The 19,954-nt window shown below is 32.6% G+C and overlaps 1 protein-coding gene across 1 annotated transcript in view; it reads left to right on the forward strand.

Moving 5' to 3' along the window:
- LOC134699308 (uncharacterized) overlaps positions 1-19,954 on the forward strand; it is a 49,341-nt gene that overhangs the window by 8,134 nt on the left and 21,253 nt on the right. Inside the window, exons 2-3 of the mRNA XM_063560921.1 lie at positions 16,601-16,708; positions 18,258-18,354. Of these exons, the coding sequence (XP_063416991.1) occupies positions 16,601-16,708; positions 18,258-18,354 (205 nt within the window). The remainder of the gene's footprint in view (positions 1-16,600; positions 16,709-18,257; positions 18,355-19,954) is intronic.

Here is a 19,954-nt window from a genome sequence, read left to right on the forward strand (position 1 = left end):
AAACTGGTAAATTAAGAAATAGTTGATGGTCAATAGAGAACGCGGGATACACTGCTATTCATCATAATAATTAATCTGTCACAGTCGATACAAATGAAATCAAAGATGAGTATGAGAAATGGTTTCCTGTATTCAAGAGTTATCATAATTCCAAGGCTTAACAACCTGAATAATATTGTGGTTCAGTAAAAAAAACTCGGCGTGATACCACCGTTTTTGCATGCTTGTGCTGTCTTCGACGAATTTATCATAAAGGCGTTGGAGTCGGTGCCTAATCTGGAAACCCTACACAAATATTTTTTTGAAATTATGCTGTGTCATTAACATGGTGCACAAGTTGAAACTAAAATTATATTATTTTTCAATTTAACACAATACTAGTACACTATTGTTCTTCAAATATTTGTTCACGTTATATTGTTCTGTGTTATATGCACTCCTATATATGACACTAAATCATTTAAATAGGTGAATGAAAATTCTTATACAAAAACATTTTTTTGTGTCATCTTATGAAAGTTTGCAGCTAGATGAGCTGCTCCGTACTTTATCATGCATATTTGAAAGTTAATGTTGTGATGCCCGAAGAATAAACTGTTTTTAGTTGTTGATGCTGGCCCGCTGCCCCATTTTCACCGACCATGGCTTAAACCTAAAAGTGTCAATTAAAATGGTTCCAAAATATCAGAAAACCCCAGCAGTCATAACAAGTATACCACAAGTTTTACGTTTTACAAATAATCTTAAGCTAAGATATATACTTTAGTGTTGAATTTTCAATAAGCAAATTAAATATTATTTTCCAGATATTGATTTAGATTAAAAGGTAGATTAACACTCTTATGAAAAGATTATAAATTTAACCCCCGCTATTAAAACATTTTACTTGTCAGCGAAAGTTAAAATATAATGAAGTAAATTCAAATAGCTGTAAAAATAATAAAATACTATTCAGACCGTTGATCGATTTTATTTACGCCTGATTGCTATCAGTTTTGAAAACTATTTAAATATACGTAAATAAATATTTGTAAGATAAGAAGAAAAGCTTACTATTTTTGTGTATATTGCTGAAGGTTTAACATGGTTAAATGATAAGAGAGTTCAATGAAAACATTCATGATGGATTTGGTTATATATTTCACATTGACAACAATGGATATAGTTTATTTAACCTCCTTAAACTTAAAACGTACTACCAACATGTAGTTTACTGACTTTCTGTCTTAAATATTATGTTTCATTGGTCGACATTAAAAGAGAGAGGGTTGAATACTCTAAATCTAGATGAACCTGTTTCCTGTTATCATGGCTATATGCCTTTTCCTATCACGAGTCTGAACATATTTCTTTAATTGAATGTTAGGTTGTTTTTTTTTTTATATAGAAAATAAGATGTGATATGATTGTGAATGAGACAACTCTCTACCAGAGACCAAATGGCAACCGTTTATATGTCACCGTAGACGGTAGGGCCTTCAACAATGAGCAAAATCCATAAGTCCTCTTTAAAAAAACGTATTGATCTAAACAAAAAGTCTGATGATGATGACACTCACATGTCATAATTCATAGTTGTCTTAATATTTCAGAAAGTTTATCCGATTCAAGATAAATATAGAGACAACCAAAAACTAACAAATATCTATGGTACACAAACTCGCATTTAGTTTTATATAGAATCGAATTTCTCACAGCTATGCATTACATATTAAGTTTCAGTTTTTTAGTCTATTCAAGTTGCTTATGGACGAATAATTTACCATACATTTTATGCTAGGAATACTTGCATTATAGGGTTATTAGACAAAGTTTACATGTATTTCCGGAACATAAATTCAAATCAAGGATGCAAAGTGACATGTGATATATCATACTTGTTTATAGTAGAAATACCTGCATTTGGGCTATAACATATTCAAGATTTCGTTTTACGTGTATATCAGAAAGTTAAGTGTATTGAATATATACTGACGTATAGCTTAACATAAATTTAACATATGAATTCTTGTTGACAATATACCCCCTTTGTCCTGTTATATCTAAAGTCATCTGAGAATCCTACGGTGTTATAGCTCCTTTGTTGTAATCTTATCTTTATTTAAACTTTGGATTCAATAACCACTTTAAAAGGGTAACCTGATAAGTTTAGAGAACAAAACTGGATATTTACCCTTTCAGATATACATTATATACACTTACAGTTTTGGACACAGATGTTCAAGTTCGAATACGACTTAACAGTGGGGGATCAAGAAATTTTCACAAGAGGGGCCCACTGACTGCCTAAGAGGGAACCGCTCAGTCATGCTTTAGTGGTTCCCTATATAATCAATCATTTTGTCCCCAAGAAGGGGGACCCGGCCCCCTGGACCCCGTAAATCTGCTTCTGATCATTCTCAGTCTGTTAAATAGATTCCTTGTATTTATTTTGAATGAAAAATCATTATATTTTGCCTAATTTTTGTCGTACGTATAAAACTGTTAGATTATGTTCACATTGAGCAAGGGCATCTCGACTTCACATCTTTTTCTTAATGACACGTGTGTATCAGCATATTTGATATTGGAAAGGGTCATATATCATATGTATATTGGCGAAAACATTGAATAATATAGTTTAACATTTACTAAAACTAGAAAGACATGTCTTTATATTACATGACTTGAAAACTTAAAATTATATTTTCTTTTTCACTGACAAAAAACTCGGAAATATAAATTGTGTTAAATGGTCTCAAACTTAAATGAACTTCGAAATATTTTAATTTAAGAACACCGTAGTACCATCTCATTTACAAACAAAGTTGTAAAGTGTATACGTAAGTGACAACAAAAGTTCTTTACATATAAATAATTATATAGACATCAGCTTACATTAAGTTATATATCTCTTAATTGAAATAGTTTGTCCATAAGTCACGAAGAGACTTGTCCGGACTTTGTAATATCCTCACCCTACCTTTGTTTATATTTATATTAATGCGTTTGAAGTATACGTTAGGTAAGAATACATAAGTCTAATAACACCGCTTTCAAGTGCTTCAAATGAAAATGAATTACAAATAGTTATGACAAACTTTGACGCTCGTTATGCATACGGTTGAGAGATTAATACCAAGGCATTTATTTCTGATTGTTAAAACGTCCTTAATTTGTCCCTTATCGGATGTGACGTAATTTAAGGGGATTAAAATAAGTGGTTAGCACAATCAACAATAAATCATGCTAACCTATACAATATAGTACTTGATATTAACTTTCGTGTTGTCTTGGGAAAACTATTAGCCTACCGTTCGAGCCCTTCATGGGTAGTCGAGGTCGCTTATCACACTCTAAAGCGTAGTAGTTTTGAACTCATGTTCTTAACCAAGTCTTTCACCACAGGCATTTGTCTCTGGTTATAACCGTTATAGTATATAAAAGCTAGGACTATTATACTAACGTTACAGTATAAGAGTCCAAGATAAAAGGTAAAAAATACCATATTTTGTAAAGAGAATTGCATGTGCTTGTACTATATGATATTCTGCATATAGGATAGACACACGTATTGAGAAATGTCTTTCAAATTAGTTTAAACAGATGCTACCCCTAAGACCTCAGAATAAAAATACGCGTTTTACCAAAATTCGATATTATAATTGCCATAATTAATAAACGATATAAAAAGATGTTTAAAAACGCACGATATCGACTTCTGTTTTAATAGTAGACTGACTGCATACACAAACAATTTGTCAGAGAACATGCTTGGCAGGAAACCATGATGTGAAACCTATATATCAATCTGCTGATCTGCAATATGAGAAACGCCATGATTCAATCATAATACACAGTTATGTAATGCAATGTCAATTACATCAACTTTAAACTTTATCTTATCGACTGGTGATGCACTTTTAACACATGATGTCTGCAACACGATTTATGTTCTGTTTACATGTGTATGTAGTATTTATATACAGCTAAGTTTTCGTTTTTTAGGTGTGAATTAACAACCTTTTTGTGTCTGGAATTTATCTTTTATTCAGTCGTCGTTGCAAATACATGTAGTATCTTTTCTATCGGAATAAAGCATATAATATTTATGAATTTCTGCATTGTTTATTAGTCCAAAAAAAAATAAGATTTGCAAAGATTCCTTAAAAAGTCAGGCTATGAAGTCATCTATATATAAATGGAAAAAAAGCACGATTTTTGTACTTTGACTCAGTTATCAACCAATCAAAGTATTGCATCGAGTTGGTGTTTCGAGAAACCATAAGTGTATTTTTTATGATTTAGAGCCCATATCAATTGAGCAATGTTCTGCCTAAATGATTGGATTTTTTTTATTTCTCTTGCTCGATTACGAAAAATAATTAGTCAAATTCAAAGCCAATTAAAATATGTAATATTAAATCGTAATGTCTGAAAGGGACTTTAGTATAAGTATATGGTATCAACATTCCTTATTAATTTTATGACCATATTACTGGTGAAATTATTCTTTATCATAATGAAATCTGTTGTATTTTTCTGGTATCTAAAATCGACAAGGCCCAGAAGAAAAATTCATAACAGTTTATATTGATGGTTTATAGATAACATGCCTGAAGTGCCTATATTACACTGCCAATTTTCACAATTCTATTAAAATTACATGCTTTTAATAATCAGTTTCAATAAGTAATTGATTGTTTGTCTACCGATTTGGTTCAGATCACATTAATGTTATGGATTGCGTATTGAGCCGTTTTAGATATGTCAAGACATTGAGGTTGTTACTGAATAACTTAGTTTAAAAAGAACGTACACGGTGTGTTTGTGCTGAAATGGTACAGGAGGGAGGAGGACAAAACGACTGCATTTCATGTTTAAACTAGACCCCTAACAGCCAAATTTTACAACTGAATGAACTTAAGGACAAACATCAGCTCAGTATTGATCAGTATTCGCTAAAACTGATGAAAAAGCTGCCATGTATATGAAATTTCCTATTTTTTTTAGTCTAGAACATATAATGTATATCGAAAGTAATACAAACAGAAATAAACTCATTTGGAAACTATGTTATCGATGCAGTGTCCTAATCAAGCAGGGAATATTTGCCACTGGACGTTAAGCAACCAACAATCATGTAATCGAAATGTACATAATGGCCGTACTAAATATCATCTCGATACCTCCCAGAATAGCTGAAAATAATTACGAAAAGTAAACTTTCGTCGTGAAACAGAAATTCAGTATTCAGGTCAAAAATTGGTCAACCAGCCTAATGCAATTCGACATTCTGACAATCGACTTCCAGACAGCTCATTCTGAGATGATAACACTGACATTTTTGTATACCAAATGTCCCCTTAATACTTGCATGGAAGATGACAAAATATATCAATATGTTTTTTTTCATAAAATCTGAGGTCCATTAGTCCATTATACATGTATATCATGTAGAATGTAGGTTTAACATAAATGAGGGGAAACCAAACTCCTACTGTTCTATACACTAGTGTGGAGGACGATTGATAGAATAGATAACATTTTCAAATTTTAGCTCCAACTACCGTGACATAGATCGAAACAAGGTCAAATTGAATGTTACAGAATATATAAAATTTCATATTTGCACAATTAGAGAATAAATCTTTATGTACATATTTATAGTTGCGGTGGTTATGTTAACGGACCGGGAGGTATCATTCAGGTTGGGTCACGTTTAGTTTGAATTAGCTCATTTTGCAGAAGAGCAGAACATTTACGAAAGTGGTGTAAAAGAGATGCACGCAAACTGGCAGAAAAGCTTAGCAGACTCTGTTCGTGTCCCATAAACGTTAGGGTCCGCTTTGTAAGTACTAGGCACTGCATCATGTACATGTCTTCCGGTTTATTTGGCCCTGGAAGAGACATATGTTGCCTTTTAATTTTGACTATAATATGTTTTGAGAAAATTAAATTTAACTGTTACTGTTTTTGGAATGCATATATTCATATGTATCTATCACATCTATATTGAAACAGACTGAGGTATTGTAGTGTATATTTAAAAAATATTTTGTTTTGCTTTAAAAGGCCATATGAGGGGGCGGATTTTAAACTAACATTCATATGGAAAGATGATTATCTATCTGTGACGAACTGATGAATCTTGTCTTATAATGCTGACATTAATGTTAAATAAATTGCACAAAACTCTTCATCTTTACGATACACGTACACATTAATTTGATAGTCATACATTAAAACACAATATTTATTTTTAAAATATACTTAATAAAAGATAAGACACAACAAGGATTTGTGAAGTAAGTATTGCTACACAAATCATTAGACTCAATTACTATATTTTTAATGTACTTTATGAAAAGAAAATACATTCTTTAATACAAAATTCCTTGAATTATTGCATTATTGCGCCTTTACTCATATTTAAGGTGTTCACTTGATATTTTACAATATTATTATTCCAGTAGAACATTAGACCCAGACTAATAATGTTTTATAGTGATAGCAATGGGTTTTTGAGTAGTTTTTATTAACAAATTACAAACATGTAATGATGTAAAATTTGAATTCAGTCGTTCAAATAAGTTATGAAGACTTTTTCATTTTACCCATTCTGCATTACAATTATATTTCAATTTGCATAAATGACATGTAATAATTTCGAGCAGTATCGGTATTTGATTGTACCTGTACCGTAAGTTATGCATATGCACCTTTACATGTTACAATAAATATCTTGTATATGTAGTAAACATTGTATTATTTTATTATGCGAGTTTTGTGATTTTATTACCTGCTTGTTGACAACACCTGTTGTAATAGAAAGGTGTGACATATTTAAGAAGACTTGAAAAAAAGATTTATATACAGCGGTAACAGATGACAATTCAATAACATTTTACGCTTTCTTCTCCTTTTGCATTTTGCGAAGATAGATTTCTATATACATTAAGACATATGAACCGATCCATAATATCATATTGAGAAACTGTCTATATTTTATTAAGACATAGGAGAGGTTTAAATTTACTATTTGACTGTTATTACGTTCTTGTCCTAAATATTCATGAAATATTTGTCACTGGACTTGGAAATAAACAACAATCAATCAATCAGTAAAAGCAACCAAATTTAAAAACTAAATGCATAAATAAACTGTTTGATTTCTGTAAATTGTCGTAAAAGACAAAGTAAAAGGGATTAACACTTTAGGAACACTATACATGTTGTCTGACAATTCTATAATTAATAAGCATTAGTATTTGTCAGTAAAAATGTATTCTTTAAGGAAGAATATAGATGTAATACCAATCTATGGGAAGACACACTGACTCCGACATCCAGCTTATGCAGTCCACCACACAGCCCTTTATTTTTCGCTCTTCTGGAGCGCTCTTTCATCTGGTATTAAATGTCAGATAAGCTAGTAGTATCTAAGTACTTGTCACTTTCAATTAAATATATCATTGTTTCAATTTTTATCTGTAAAAAGTTTAACTATCATAATGTACTAGATGTTGGTAGAATCTTTGCCTCGTCTCGTACTGATCTAGGATACCAGACTATCTATCATATATCATTATTGATTTATTCCTCCGCCGCTATGTTAAATATGCTGTATCTAGTCATTCTTTGTAAATCAGTCTGTTACATAAAACCTTACCAGATGGTAACATATGCAAGAGATTCCTTTATTTGATTATGAACCATAAAATTGGTTTTTATATGTCGGCGATGTGTTAACACTCTCTTTGGGTAAATTTAGAAAAAGATAACTTTGTTGCTTGGGTATTCAGTAAGGTTTAAAAAGTCGTTAGTTTTATCATCACAATCGTTATCATCACAAGTAGAAAAATAGAAGTTAATTTGTTTTATGTGTGTGTGTTAAAAATGTAATTTCACTGTCTGATCTTGATAGCAAACTTAATGGATTCTGTTAGATTTCCCTCCTACTAATAAACAGTTCGTCCTCATATAAACACGTTCGTTCAGTATTATATAAAGAGAGAAGCGTTAAAAAATGTATCAATCAGTAAATATATATATATATATAAACTTAGTATGTAAAAACTATTCTTAGAGCTATTTTAATCGTACCAATTTATAATTAGACAGAATACGGTAACACAGACAGTCTATATGCGTCTTTAATATCGATTTTTCATACGGCGGGGGAGGGTACCCATTCTTCTGTGACTATGCACTCCATCTTTCATATATAACCGAAATTGCATATTGCATGATTTAACATTTTGGATCATTTTGGCGTGTATTTGAAATATCTGGTTTATTAATATATGTTTTATTGGTTAGTACATGAAAATAAAAGATCTATCAATTGATACGTTAAGCTTAGTAAGTACTTTAGTTATATTTACTTTTCTCGTTATCAAAGTATTTAGATTGATATAAGTAACATATGTTACAAGATAACATGCCGAACAAAAAATAAATTTCATGTAAGTCGGATAAATCACTTAGATTTATGTTTCTGGTTATGAGTAGCTTTGTGTTGAAATCTGATAAAATATATCACTTGTAATCGCATCATAAACACACTTCTTATATGAATGAATTTGTATAGAATTTGTATAGAATGTATCACAATTTATTAAAAATTGATATAAGATTCCATAACTTTGTTAATGTAGATGTCAGATAAAAAAAATCTTTTCAAAAGTTGCCCTAGTATTTTGATGATCTTATACTTTCATGACCTCAAAAGCGGTATGTAAGGCAAGTTTTCTTCAAAGAAGGTCACTGTGTCCTCTGTAAGATCGTACGACGACAGTATGTTTTGACTTCTATATATATAATGCACCAGCTCGATGTTTTTTTACAACTATGTGTTACAAGATTTAAACCAGCTTGAACATTTGATAATTTTAGACCTGTAATTATATCTATGCTACAAGATTAAATACTGACAAAAAATAAATCATATAAAATATATTCCTCAGTGTTGGGTTATCTTGTCATGACCTCATGTGTCCTTTATAAGATGTTACACGACAGAATGTTTTGACTTCTGAATATGTAATTCAATATTTCAGTATTTTGTACAATTGTGTGTTACAAGATTAAAAACAGCTTGAACATTTGATATTTTTTGGCTTCTTGATATTAACTGGAATTATATATATGAGCTGTACAAGTTTAAATTCTGACATGTATAAAATTGTCAATAAGATTTTTTTCAATACGTGTCTTGATATTTCTGTTGGATTATTCTTTCATGACCTTAGTGATAATTTTTAAAGTAGATTTTCATGAAAAAAGGCTTCGTGCCCTAGCGAGTATTGACCTGGACAGAATGTTTTGACTTCTTCTCGATTAAAAATAATGAATGATTTATATAGTAGGTTTTCTAGGTGAGGGTATCGTGCCCTTTGCGAGTATTGACTGGGACAAAATGTTTTGACTTCGTCTTGCTTAAGAAAATATGCAAACATTTCAGTATTTTCTTACAATGTTACAAGGTTAAAGAACAGCTGGAACTTTTGATTTTGTTTTAGCTTTTTGATATCAACTGAAATTATTCTATATAAAACATATGACAGTTTGCCAAAATAAATGAATGAGTTGGCTGTTATATCATTTCAAGCGTTAAGATTACAGCAGTAATTTAATGTAGCTGTGAATCATATTTCTGGGGCAAGATACAGGTCAAACTTTAAAGAATTGCAAATTAATCTTATTTGCATAATAATGTCTTTAAGTCTTATACGATTAGAGAATATAAAAATATTTTGATTTTCAATACAAATTTAAACTTAAGTTCAAACACCGTCTAATTCTTCAGCTGGAATGAAAACGAATGATCGACTGGTCTATCACCTTATTGTATATTAGCACACCAGCTTCTTGGGGCTTTTGATGAACCTAAGATAAACATTAAAACATAAAAACACACAGATACTCTGTACATCACAGAAGCGATACTTTCTAAGTAGATATAAACTTTGATACAATGACCTATGACTGCAAAACAAAATTACTTTTTCTTATTGCTCTTCAAGACTATATATTTCTTATCCTTCATTCTCCTTCTTGTTTTTCGTGTCGCGTCGTTCTTCATTCTCCTTTTCACGTATTTTCGTATACCCTTCTTGTTTTCATATTTTTTTCTGGTTCTTCTTGTCTCAGAGCTACTTGTCCTTTTTTTCCCTTGCTTATCATTTCTCCTCGTTCTGCATGTGTCCTTTTTGTTTTTTATTTCCAATTCTTGCTTTGCATGTGTTTTCGTTCTTCATTAATCCTTCTGATACATCTGGTCTCTTTCTGGTTCTTCGTGTTTCATTTTCGTTGTTTTTTGTTTTCTTCTTTCGTTTCTCTTCCTTCATGTCCTTTTGATATTCCTGTCACCTCGTTCTTTACCTCCATCTTATCCTTATTGTTTTTCGCCTGTAGTGATGACATGTTGAAATTATTCAAATTTCTACGCAAAGAGCATGCAGATGATTTAATCGTTATAAATTTTGGAGTTTGGACAAACATTTTGAAATTAGCTGTGTTTAATGTGTATTTGTATGGAAGGTAGATAAAGAGCATAATGTATGCCAACTTTATTTAACATTAGGCCTAAATTAAAATATTGTTTGTTTGCCCTTTTCCGACCCTATGTTTTGAAACAGGGTAGGTAGGTAGGTAAAATATTTTATTTTTTTTCCCAAAAAAATAACATGGCTCGGTATATTATTTGTCATGGGTAGGCAGGTAGGTATAATATTTTATTTTATAGATACAAACTCTGCAAAATGTTATTTGTGTCCGTTTTGTTTTTGCAAATAAGTTTTCTGGGACTATTAGTTTAAAAAAAAATATCACGTATAATGTGAAGCTAACTCATATGCACTACTATTTTGTTTTCAAATATAAAAAAAAAATAGAGCTGTGCCGCATATCTTCAACGTTTATATTCCTGGAACTTTGAAGAGTTTGAAAATCAGTTTGAACTAGCACCTATATTCTGTACTACGTACCTTGTATGCTTACCTTAAGATTTTCTGTAAAAGATAACTTTGTACTGATAAGATTTGTCCGGGCAGACATACATTACTAGTAGAAAAAGTCCCTCCGAGTGTTAAAAGATCTTAAAAACATCGTGTGTGCCTTTGTTTCCAATAAAAAATGCTACAAGACTTAAAACGCTGACAATTGTCACGCATTTTACATCGCATTCATAAATGATCTGTATGGACAACTTGGCGATTTTACTGCCAGATATTCTCCACTTTACAGGGTTTAGCCACTTTTGGTTCATGTCAGATATAAATAATATAGTGGCATCGTTACCTTAATCATCCTGATCTGCGGATCACAAAAGGCCATCCCTACATAAAATACAACGTCCGTTACAAATTAGATTGTACACACGTTGATAATTTTGTATCAAAGGAACTTTTTTGAAAACGAACCCTGCACTTGTATAAAGGTACAGAGCAGCGTTCACATGCTGAACATCGATTTTAAACAAATGCTTTGAAACTTCAAATACAAGTGTTCATGTCAAACGCTCAGGTGATACCAAACGGACTGGACCTTTTACGTTGAAGATAAAAACCCGAGAATTCCGGATAAAATAGTTTTAGCAGGAAATACAAATATAAGATTTTTGGTAGGAACGAAAAAATAAAATAAAATAAAATCTTGCTGGTAAATACAAATAAAAGATTTTCAGGCGCAACGAATTTATAGGGTCGGTCGGTAAAGGGCAAACAATCAATATTTTAATTTAAGCCTTATCCCTTTTAGCAATTTTTCTTTAACTTACACAGACGAATCTTTTGTCTTTAATATGATATATTTAAGGCTATAACCCCAGTATAACGACATGTCTTTATGTAATACATTGCGTTTTTCAGCCACAATATTCAATGTGAATGTAAATCAGATAACAACAATGTTTTGAATGTCAGAATTTGAATATTTTGACAAACTATTATGTAGTTTTGACATTTGGCGGGATAAAACGACTTTATTTGATGGTAACAGAGCATTAACTGGTGTAATCGGACATGATTTTATATCGATTAAACAAGATTATTGATCATTTAAACTGTCTGCATTGGTTCAAGTGCATGATAACATTACATGCATTCAAACGTAAATCAATTGCTGAACCATGGGCCTGGATTTTGAAAAGGGGCGGCACTTATAAAATTGGAGAAAAAGTATAAGATATAACAATGAATAAAGGCGCTATGCATTTCCTATATTTTTCGCTGAATAAACAAGACGGTGTTTACGAAGTAAAATCCCTACCGTTGCTGGTAAACTGAAGCAAGGGGACTGGTGTATACATGTAATTTGCAGGGTAGAAATGAAATAAGATCGTGTAATTTTAAGGGAAGAAATGAAATGAGAAGAGTGCTCAAAATAAACAACAATTTGAACAGACGTCCAATGTTTGATTTTTAAGACAGAAATGTAAAAACCATAAAAAGAAAATTGTATAATCAATGTCCCAAGTCAAACAATAAACTGGTTAAAATATTGCTGCTGTTAATGTTTCTTTTAACTAACGACAATTGTTGTTTCACAGATCGATAATTGACTTTCTGTTTTCATCAAAATTAATCAGAAATAAAACAAAGCGTTAACTACACCTGAGAATACCTACGTACATAGGAATGCACATAAATGTTGGGATCATGTTTTATGTTAGGTTGATTGATAAATCGATTATCTCCCCTTAGAATGGTAGATTAAAAAATCAATTGCTGCCAGTTAATCACACAGCAGGCTTGATTTTTTATTTTCAAATTTGAAAAATTAACTCCTACCGATTAGGATCAAATAAGATTTATTACGTCTTTGAAAAACAGCTGTTTTTCGTTGTTGATAATATACAACAATGAGAGAAGAAATATGATAAAGTCCTGTCCGACTTTTTAAAGATTTTATCGGTTTTAATCACGACATGTCAGCGATATCTTCAGTGTAAAGGACGAGAACACTATATTCATGACCTCACGTCATTGTCAATTTTGTATACAGTCTGTGGGAATTGTGGTATTGCTACTCTGTATAGTATTCTGATCAATAATGAATAAATGGCTTTTCCTTTTTTTAAATACCAACATTTTTACTCTTATCTTGAACAAATAATCTCCTATGAATGAAAACTATTTTCTGATTTCAAAATCGATATCCCATTTGTTACCAACCAATAACTGTCAGCTGGCAATTTATTTTAACTTTTACTTTCTATCAGATAACACTAGCCTGACAGTCAAGTATTTCTACTCATAGTTTAAAAGGAAGCAAACCCAAACTGCTTGTAGGCTCATTGAAATAATACCCCACCCCTTAAAACTACTATACTGACCAGTAGATTTTGTGTTTGCTTAACGTCCAGTTGCAAATGTTTCCTGCAATTTCAAGGCAAACGTTCGGTTCAAACAGTTAAGAATAATCCAATAAGTAGGTTCTGCGAAATTGGTCGACCGGGAATGAAGTTGGGATAGGGGACAAAAATCACACATAGCAACAGACCAGCTATACACCCCACCCGAAATAAGAGAAATAAAAAAGATGAAACAGTTTGGATTCAATGCCCTAATTCTAAAATGGACATGTATGTGTTTTTTTTTTTTAATCCCGCAAAGACAAACGAACACATCCCAAACAGCATTGATTAACTGTCGAACGAGAAAAGTGCGTCGATATCGTTGTCACACCTTGTTATTATGGGAAAAGTATTGATATCAAGTTAGAGTTATCTTTCTTTACACACAATTTCATTGTACTTTTAGTCTGGATTATACAAACGTATATATTAAAGTTAAACTTTGAAAAATTGAGCGGCTATTCGTTGAGTCTTGTGATGTTAAAGTGTTTTTCCGTTACAAAGTTAGTAGTTCTTGGCGGTTATTACTGTTTTCACTATAGTATTCGTAAATTGACTATAACATAAATGTAATACTAATTTACAGCGAATATAGTGTTTTATTCTAAGTATTTTCGTTGACAAAGCATAACTAGTTAATCATATTTTCTAATACTGCATGGATAATAGTTGAGATACTCATTTTCTTTTTTGTTATGTGTAATTCAATGCAATACTTATTCGACAAAATAATAATGAAAACAGTAAATAAATAGGAAAGCTACACAAGGAAACTCATCGCTTTAATCCCCCAAAAATGCAAATAAAGCATTGGTTGATTCATGCAGCATTGTATCCACAATGCATTAGAAAAGATCGTTCCTTTTAATCTTAACACGATAGATACATACAATTTCAAGACACTAATTTGAAGAAGATGCAGTCAGAAACATAATACTATTATGTACGTTTGAAGAAAAAAAACACCTTCAAACATATCCTAAAGAACAATTACTTTTTAAAGTGTCTGTAAAAATTCTAAATGCCCTTAAACTTTTTAAAATCATTTCATTCAGAAACTAAACCAGTCAGTGTATTTAAACTAAAACATAATTTGCACTTTGTAAACCGTTCATGCAAGTTTAAAGGTAATTCAAAAGTCAATGTTTTAAAAACAAAGAATAAACAAAAAAGAAGTGTCTTGAACTTTCCATCTTTTGTTTTATTCTTTAAATCTTAACTAGCTAGGGTGTTGTTTAAACATGCTAATTATTTTCCTTTACTTTTTAATTCGGGGCGATTGTCACGCAATATCATTCTCTACTAGCAAGGACATTTTTATATTAGTTATACCATCATGGGCATAAGTGCTTCTATTGACCCACACAACGTTGATGCAGAGGTAAGGCCGCGCCAAAAATCTTTTTTTGATTGCATTGTGAAGACGATATCTTTGAATATAGATGAATACTTTCGGTACCTTTTAACTGAGATACTAGTAAGCATTTTACCCATGACGGGGACGGATCAAAAAGAGGGAGGGTTGTACTTGTATTATCATGCAATATGGGTCTTTTTTCTCTAAATGCTGAAGAGCATGTTGTCAATATTGGTTTTCTCCGGGCATTCCGGCTTCCTCTACCAATAAAAACTGGCCGCCACGCAAAAGTTATAGAATCGAACGCTCAATCAATCCTTCTTGGTGGTCGTACGATAACCTCCGTCTCTCATTTTCTGTCTCTTTGGTTGTGAGTGGTATAATATCTCGATATTTTATACATAGCTACTGATAGTTACACATTTATGTAGCCCAAACAATCCAATTTTTACATATCACTCCATTACCCAGAGGACATTAGATCATTATAGTTTATAAATATAAACTGAAACTATCGGTATATAAATCAGTCACGGTTTTGGATATTGTTTTATGGATATTGACGAACTTTGGTTTGTAAAGGCAATAATTTGATGTATAAAGATAATACTTCATAAGTCATATAAAGTTCATTATACACGTTTGTTAATCCATACGAAAATGTACTTTCATTAGATAGAGCCTATATTAGGTCAAAATTCCTCCTCATTACCATAATCAATTCATGGGTAAAGCGTATTTAAATATCCATGTCAAGGAGGTATGAATATTTTCTTTACTTCTCTTGGATATTTTCTGTATTTTACGAAGAAACCCTTATAAAAAAGGTTTTCGTCAGAAGAATACGATGAGCTGGTTGAATATATATTGTTTTATTTATCTCAATCTGTAGTGGGAAAAATTGACAGAAACCCAATCATTTTAAACCTTTTCCCCCATATTAACAATTTTCTTTCTCCTATCGAAAGATCCAAATAATTTGCTAATATCATTTCTATTAGACATTGAAGAGGACATTTTTCTCGTTCTCGTCCTTACTTACATCTAGCTCCTTTAGTTGTGAAGAGCATATTTTCAGAACTAAAAAATATACACATGAGGTACGTCTGACGCTGACGACAAATAATGTCAAACTAGTCATACACATTTTTATCTGTTAGTGATTGTGTTTTAATGTTGAGAAGGAACGCCAGTTGGCCAGGTTGACGAATATCATCCATCCAACAGTTTGTCATTTTGTTTTCTTCTTCAGTTTACCCGTAAAAACTGATGCATGTTTAGTCACTTCCCGCTGACGCTTACGTGCAAACCTTTAACGTTTGTAACATCGTTATGTTTTTCTAGAATGCAAAGCTAGTCTTTGTGCTATTCATTCAGTCTGATCTCCGACACAACTGTTATATTACAATCATTTTGAATTATTTAGTCCTTTTAATTGGTACATTATTTATTAATGTGCATACAATTGCGGTGTAATATAATTCAGTATAGAGTTATCTCCCGTGGAATCGTTTATTAATAATCATATCTCCATATTCGATCAGAAAGATAACTCGTCCCCATGATAATAGTTGCTATACATTTAAAGAACCAACAAAACTTAATGCAAAAATCTACCTATTGTCTCATTATTGTACACAAACAAGTGGAATGTATAGTTAAAATTATTTACTTTCCTTCACAATCAATACACAGAATAATGGCGTGTATCACGCAGAAGGAAAAATATTCCAAAAGTATTTTTATGGACGAAAATTTTGAATACTATGATGATGGAAACTTAACGACTGTTGAAGATACCCACATCAGCAGATGCGTAAGATGTTATGTAAAAATATCATCAGATTTCACCGCTTATGTGCAAAGAATTTGGCGCATTCTATATTTTATGGTTTTATTTTCAGGTGAAATGGTTGGCGGGAAGATGTACGTGTCCCGTCCAGTTCCCAATAATAAAAGTTGGAGAAGGAAAATACAAAATAGGAGATTCTCAGACTCTAGTGTTTGTTCGGGTAAGGCTATATATATATATAGATAATTTGTAGATATTGGTTGGCACCGTTCCAATAAAAGTGAATTAAACTGCATGTGAAAGGCCATGCATCATTTTGATTTGGTACTCTCTTCATAAGAACTGAATCTCAGAAATACAAACCTATAAAAAGAGGTGGAATTTGGAGTATGCAAAGTCAGAATGACTTAAGAAATTTTCGACATATTTTCAATATTTGAATATTTTCCAGATCTGATTCAGTTTATAGCGTAATACCAAGGCAAGCCGTTTGACTGATAATGTTTAATTTTTGGCTCTAAAATCATTAAAAATGACATATATATTTATAATCATAAATGTAATAATTAATGATCGTTGGACGTGTTAATTGCTGTTGGCAAGGTCAGTTTTATACTTACAGATAAGACCACATAAGTACTAAGTGCACGCATTCCTTTATTTCGCGTTTTATAGTCTTTCTCATGGGCCCACTTCGTTGTCATTTCATTTCGCGATTTTCGTATTTATTTAATGTAGTTTAATATGCGGAAAGGTCCAATTTTACACATTCGCGACAATTTCTATTCGACTTAATTTTCAACTCGCGAAAGTACCGAAAAATAAATCGCTCGCGAAAAAAAATGGTTTAGAGTAGTATCTAATGCACGAATTAATAATCATTGCACGAATTTAAGGTTAATATGACAATATAGGTTTGGAATTCCATTCCATAGAACAATGATTTGCCATTCCCTTTCAAAAATAATTTTGAATGCCGTTGTTGGCGATATCTAGGGACAATTTCAATTATATTAATTAAGTAATTTTCCTTGAATCTACGAAGACCATGGTGCAGGCTATTGATTTGATCAGTTTAAAAACTTCAGTTTAAAGAAGACGGCAATGCATGTTAAAGAGCTGATCAAATTAAGCCTAATAAAAGGGAATGTGTTGATCAATATCTGCATACATATCGACATGAAAGCAGTTTCTATTTACAAGAATCATAGCCTTTTTAACAGTCTTTTTAACGACGCTTTATTTTGGACTGCATGGGGTTTCTAATTGTATTTGATTATGGAGCGATTTTCAAACGAAATTCTTAATTAGAAACAATAATATAATTTAATAAACTACTGACAACTAATTTTGTTTCTATTAATAAAGTGCTTTAAATGTTTTTGTACAATTCATGTATTATGTAATCATTTTGTTTCTCAGCATAAAAATCTTAGTCGTTAGGAAATTAAATTGATGGAAAACGTGTGAACTAAAAGAGGGTTAAACAAGATTGCAATTAACCAAGCACAAATATGAACACAAAACAAACAGCTCTATAACGTTTAATGCGAACATTACTAGAAGAATGGGCTAAACCTTGGTTAACCGGAAGGGTAAATAGCACTGTCTGTTTTACCAGGGACTTTCTATATTACTATAGAATATAGAAAGACCCTGGTTTTACGATACCCACTAGGTATAGTTAAAACGTATGATAAAAAAATGTCGAAATTTTAAACGTTTAACATTATACTATCATTTACTAAAACACATCTCTACTTTTACAGATATTACGTAAGCATGTGATGATTCGAGTTGGTGGAGGTTGGGACACGCTAGAACACTACCTCGATAAACATGACCCGTGCCGATGTAACTACGGAGGTAAGTTGTTGTAACATGTCACTTATACCGTGCACCGTCACCGTGTTGTCATATAAACATGACCCGTGCCGATGTAACTACGGAGGTAAGTTGTTGTAACATGTCACTTATACCGTGCACCGTCACCGTGTTGTCATATAAACATGACACGTGCCGATGTAACTACGGAGGTAAGTTGTTGTAACATGTCACTTATACCGTGCACCGTCACCGTGTTGTCATATAAACATGACCCGTGCCGATGTAACTTCGGAGGTAAGTTGTTGTAACATGTCACTTATACCGTGCACCGTCACCGTGTTATCATATAAACATGACACGTGCCGATGTAACTTCGGAGGTAAGTTGTTGTAACATGTCACTTATACCGTGCACGATCACCGTGTTGTCACATAAACATGACACGTGCCGATGTAACTTCGGAGGTAAGTTGTTGTAACATGTCACTTATACCGTGCACGATCACCGTGTTGTCACATAAACATGACCCCTGCCGATGTAACTTCGGAGGTAAGTTGTTGTAACATGTCACTTATACCGTGCACCGTCACCGTGTTGTCACATAAACATGACACGTGCCGATGTAACTTCGGAGGTAAGTTGTTGTAACATGTCACTTATACCGTGCACAATCACCGTGTTGTCATATAAACATGACCCGTGCCGATGTAACTTTGGAGGTAAGTTGTTGTAACATGTCACTTATACCGTGCACCGTCACCGTGTTGTCATATAAACATGACACGTGCCGATGTAACTTTGGAGGTAAGTTGTTGTAACATGTCACTTATACCGTGCACCGTCACCGTGTTGTCATATAAACATGACCCGTGCCGATGTAACTTCGGAGGTAAGTTGTTGTAACATGTCACTTATACCGTGCACCGTCACCGTGTTGTCATATAAACATGACCCGTGCCGATGTAACTTTGGAGGTAAGTTGTTGTAACATGTCACTTATACCGTGCACAATCACCGTGTTGTCATATAAACATGACACGTGCCGATGTAACTTTGGAGGTAAGTTGTTGTAACATGTCACTTATACCGTGCACCGTCACCGTGTTGTCATATAAACATGACCCGTGCCGATGTAACTTCGGAGGTAAGTTGTTGTAACATGTCACTTATACCGTGCACCGTCACCGTGTTGTCATATAAACATGACCCGTGCCGATGTAACTTTGGAGGTAAGTTGTTGTAACATGTCACTTATACCGTGCACAATCACCGTGTTGTCATATAAACATGACCCGTGCCGATGTAACTTTGGAGGTAAGTTGTTGTAACATGTCACTTATACCGTGCACCGTCACCGTGTTGTCATATAAACATGACACGTGCCGATGTAACTTTGGAGGTAAGTTGTTGTAACATGTCACTTATACCGTGCACCGTCACCGTGTTGTCATATAAACATGACCCGTGCCGATGTAACTTCGGAGGTAAGTTGTTGTAACATGTCACTTATACCGTGCACCGTCACCGTGTTGTCATATAAACATGACCCGTGCCGATGTAACTTTGGAGGTAAGTTGTTGTAACATGTCACTTATACCGTGCACAATCACCGTGTTGTCATATAAACATGACACGTGCC

This window comes from Mytilus trossulus, unplaced genomic scaffold, assembly GCF_036588685.1.
Source record: "Mytilus trossulus isolate FHL-02 unplaced genomic scaffold, PNRI_Mtr1.1.1.hap1 h1tg000050l__unscaffolded, whole genome shotgun sequence".
Classification (NCBI taxonomy): Eukaryota; Metazoa; Mollusca; class Bivalvia; order Mytilida; family Mytilidae; genus Mytilus; species Mytilus trossulus.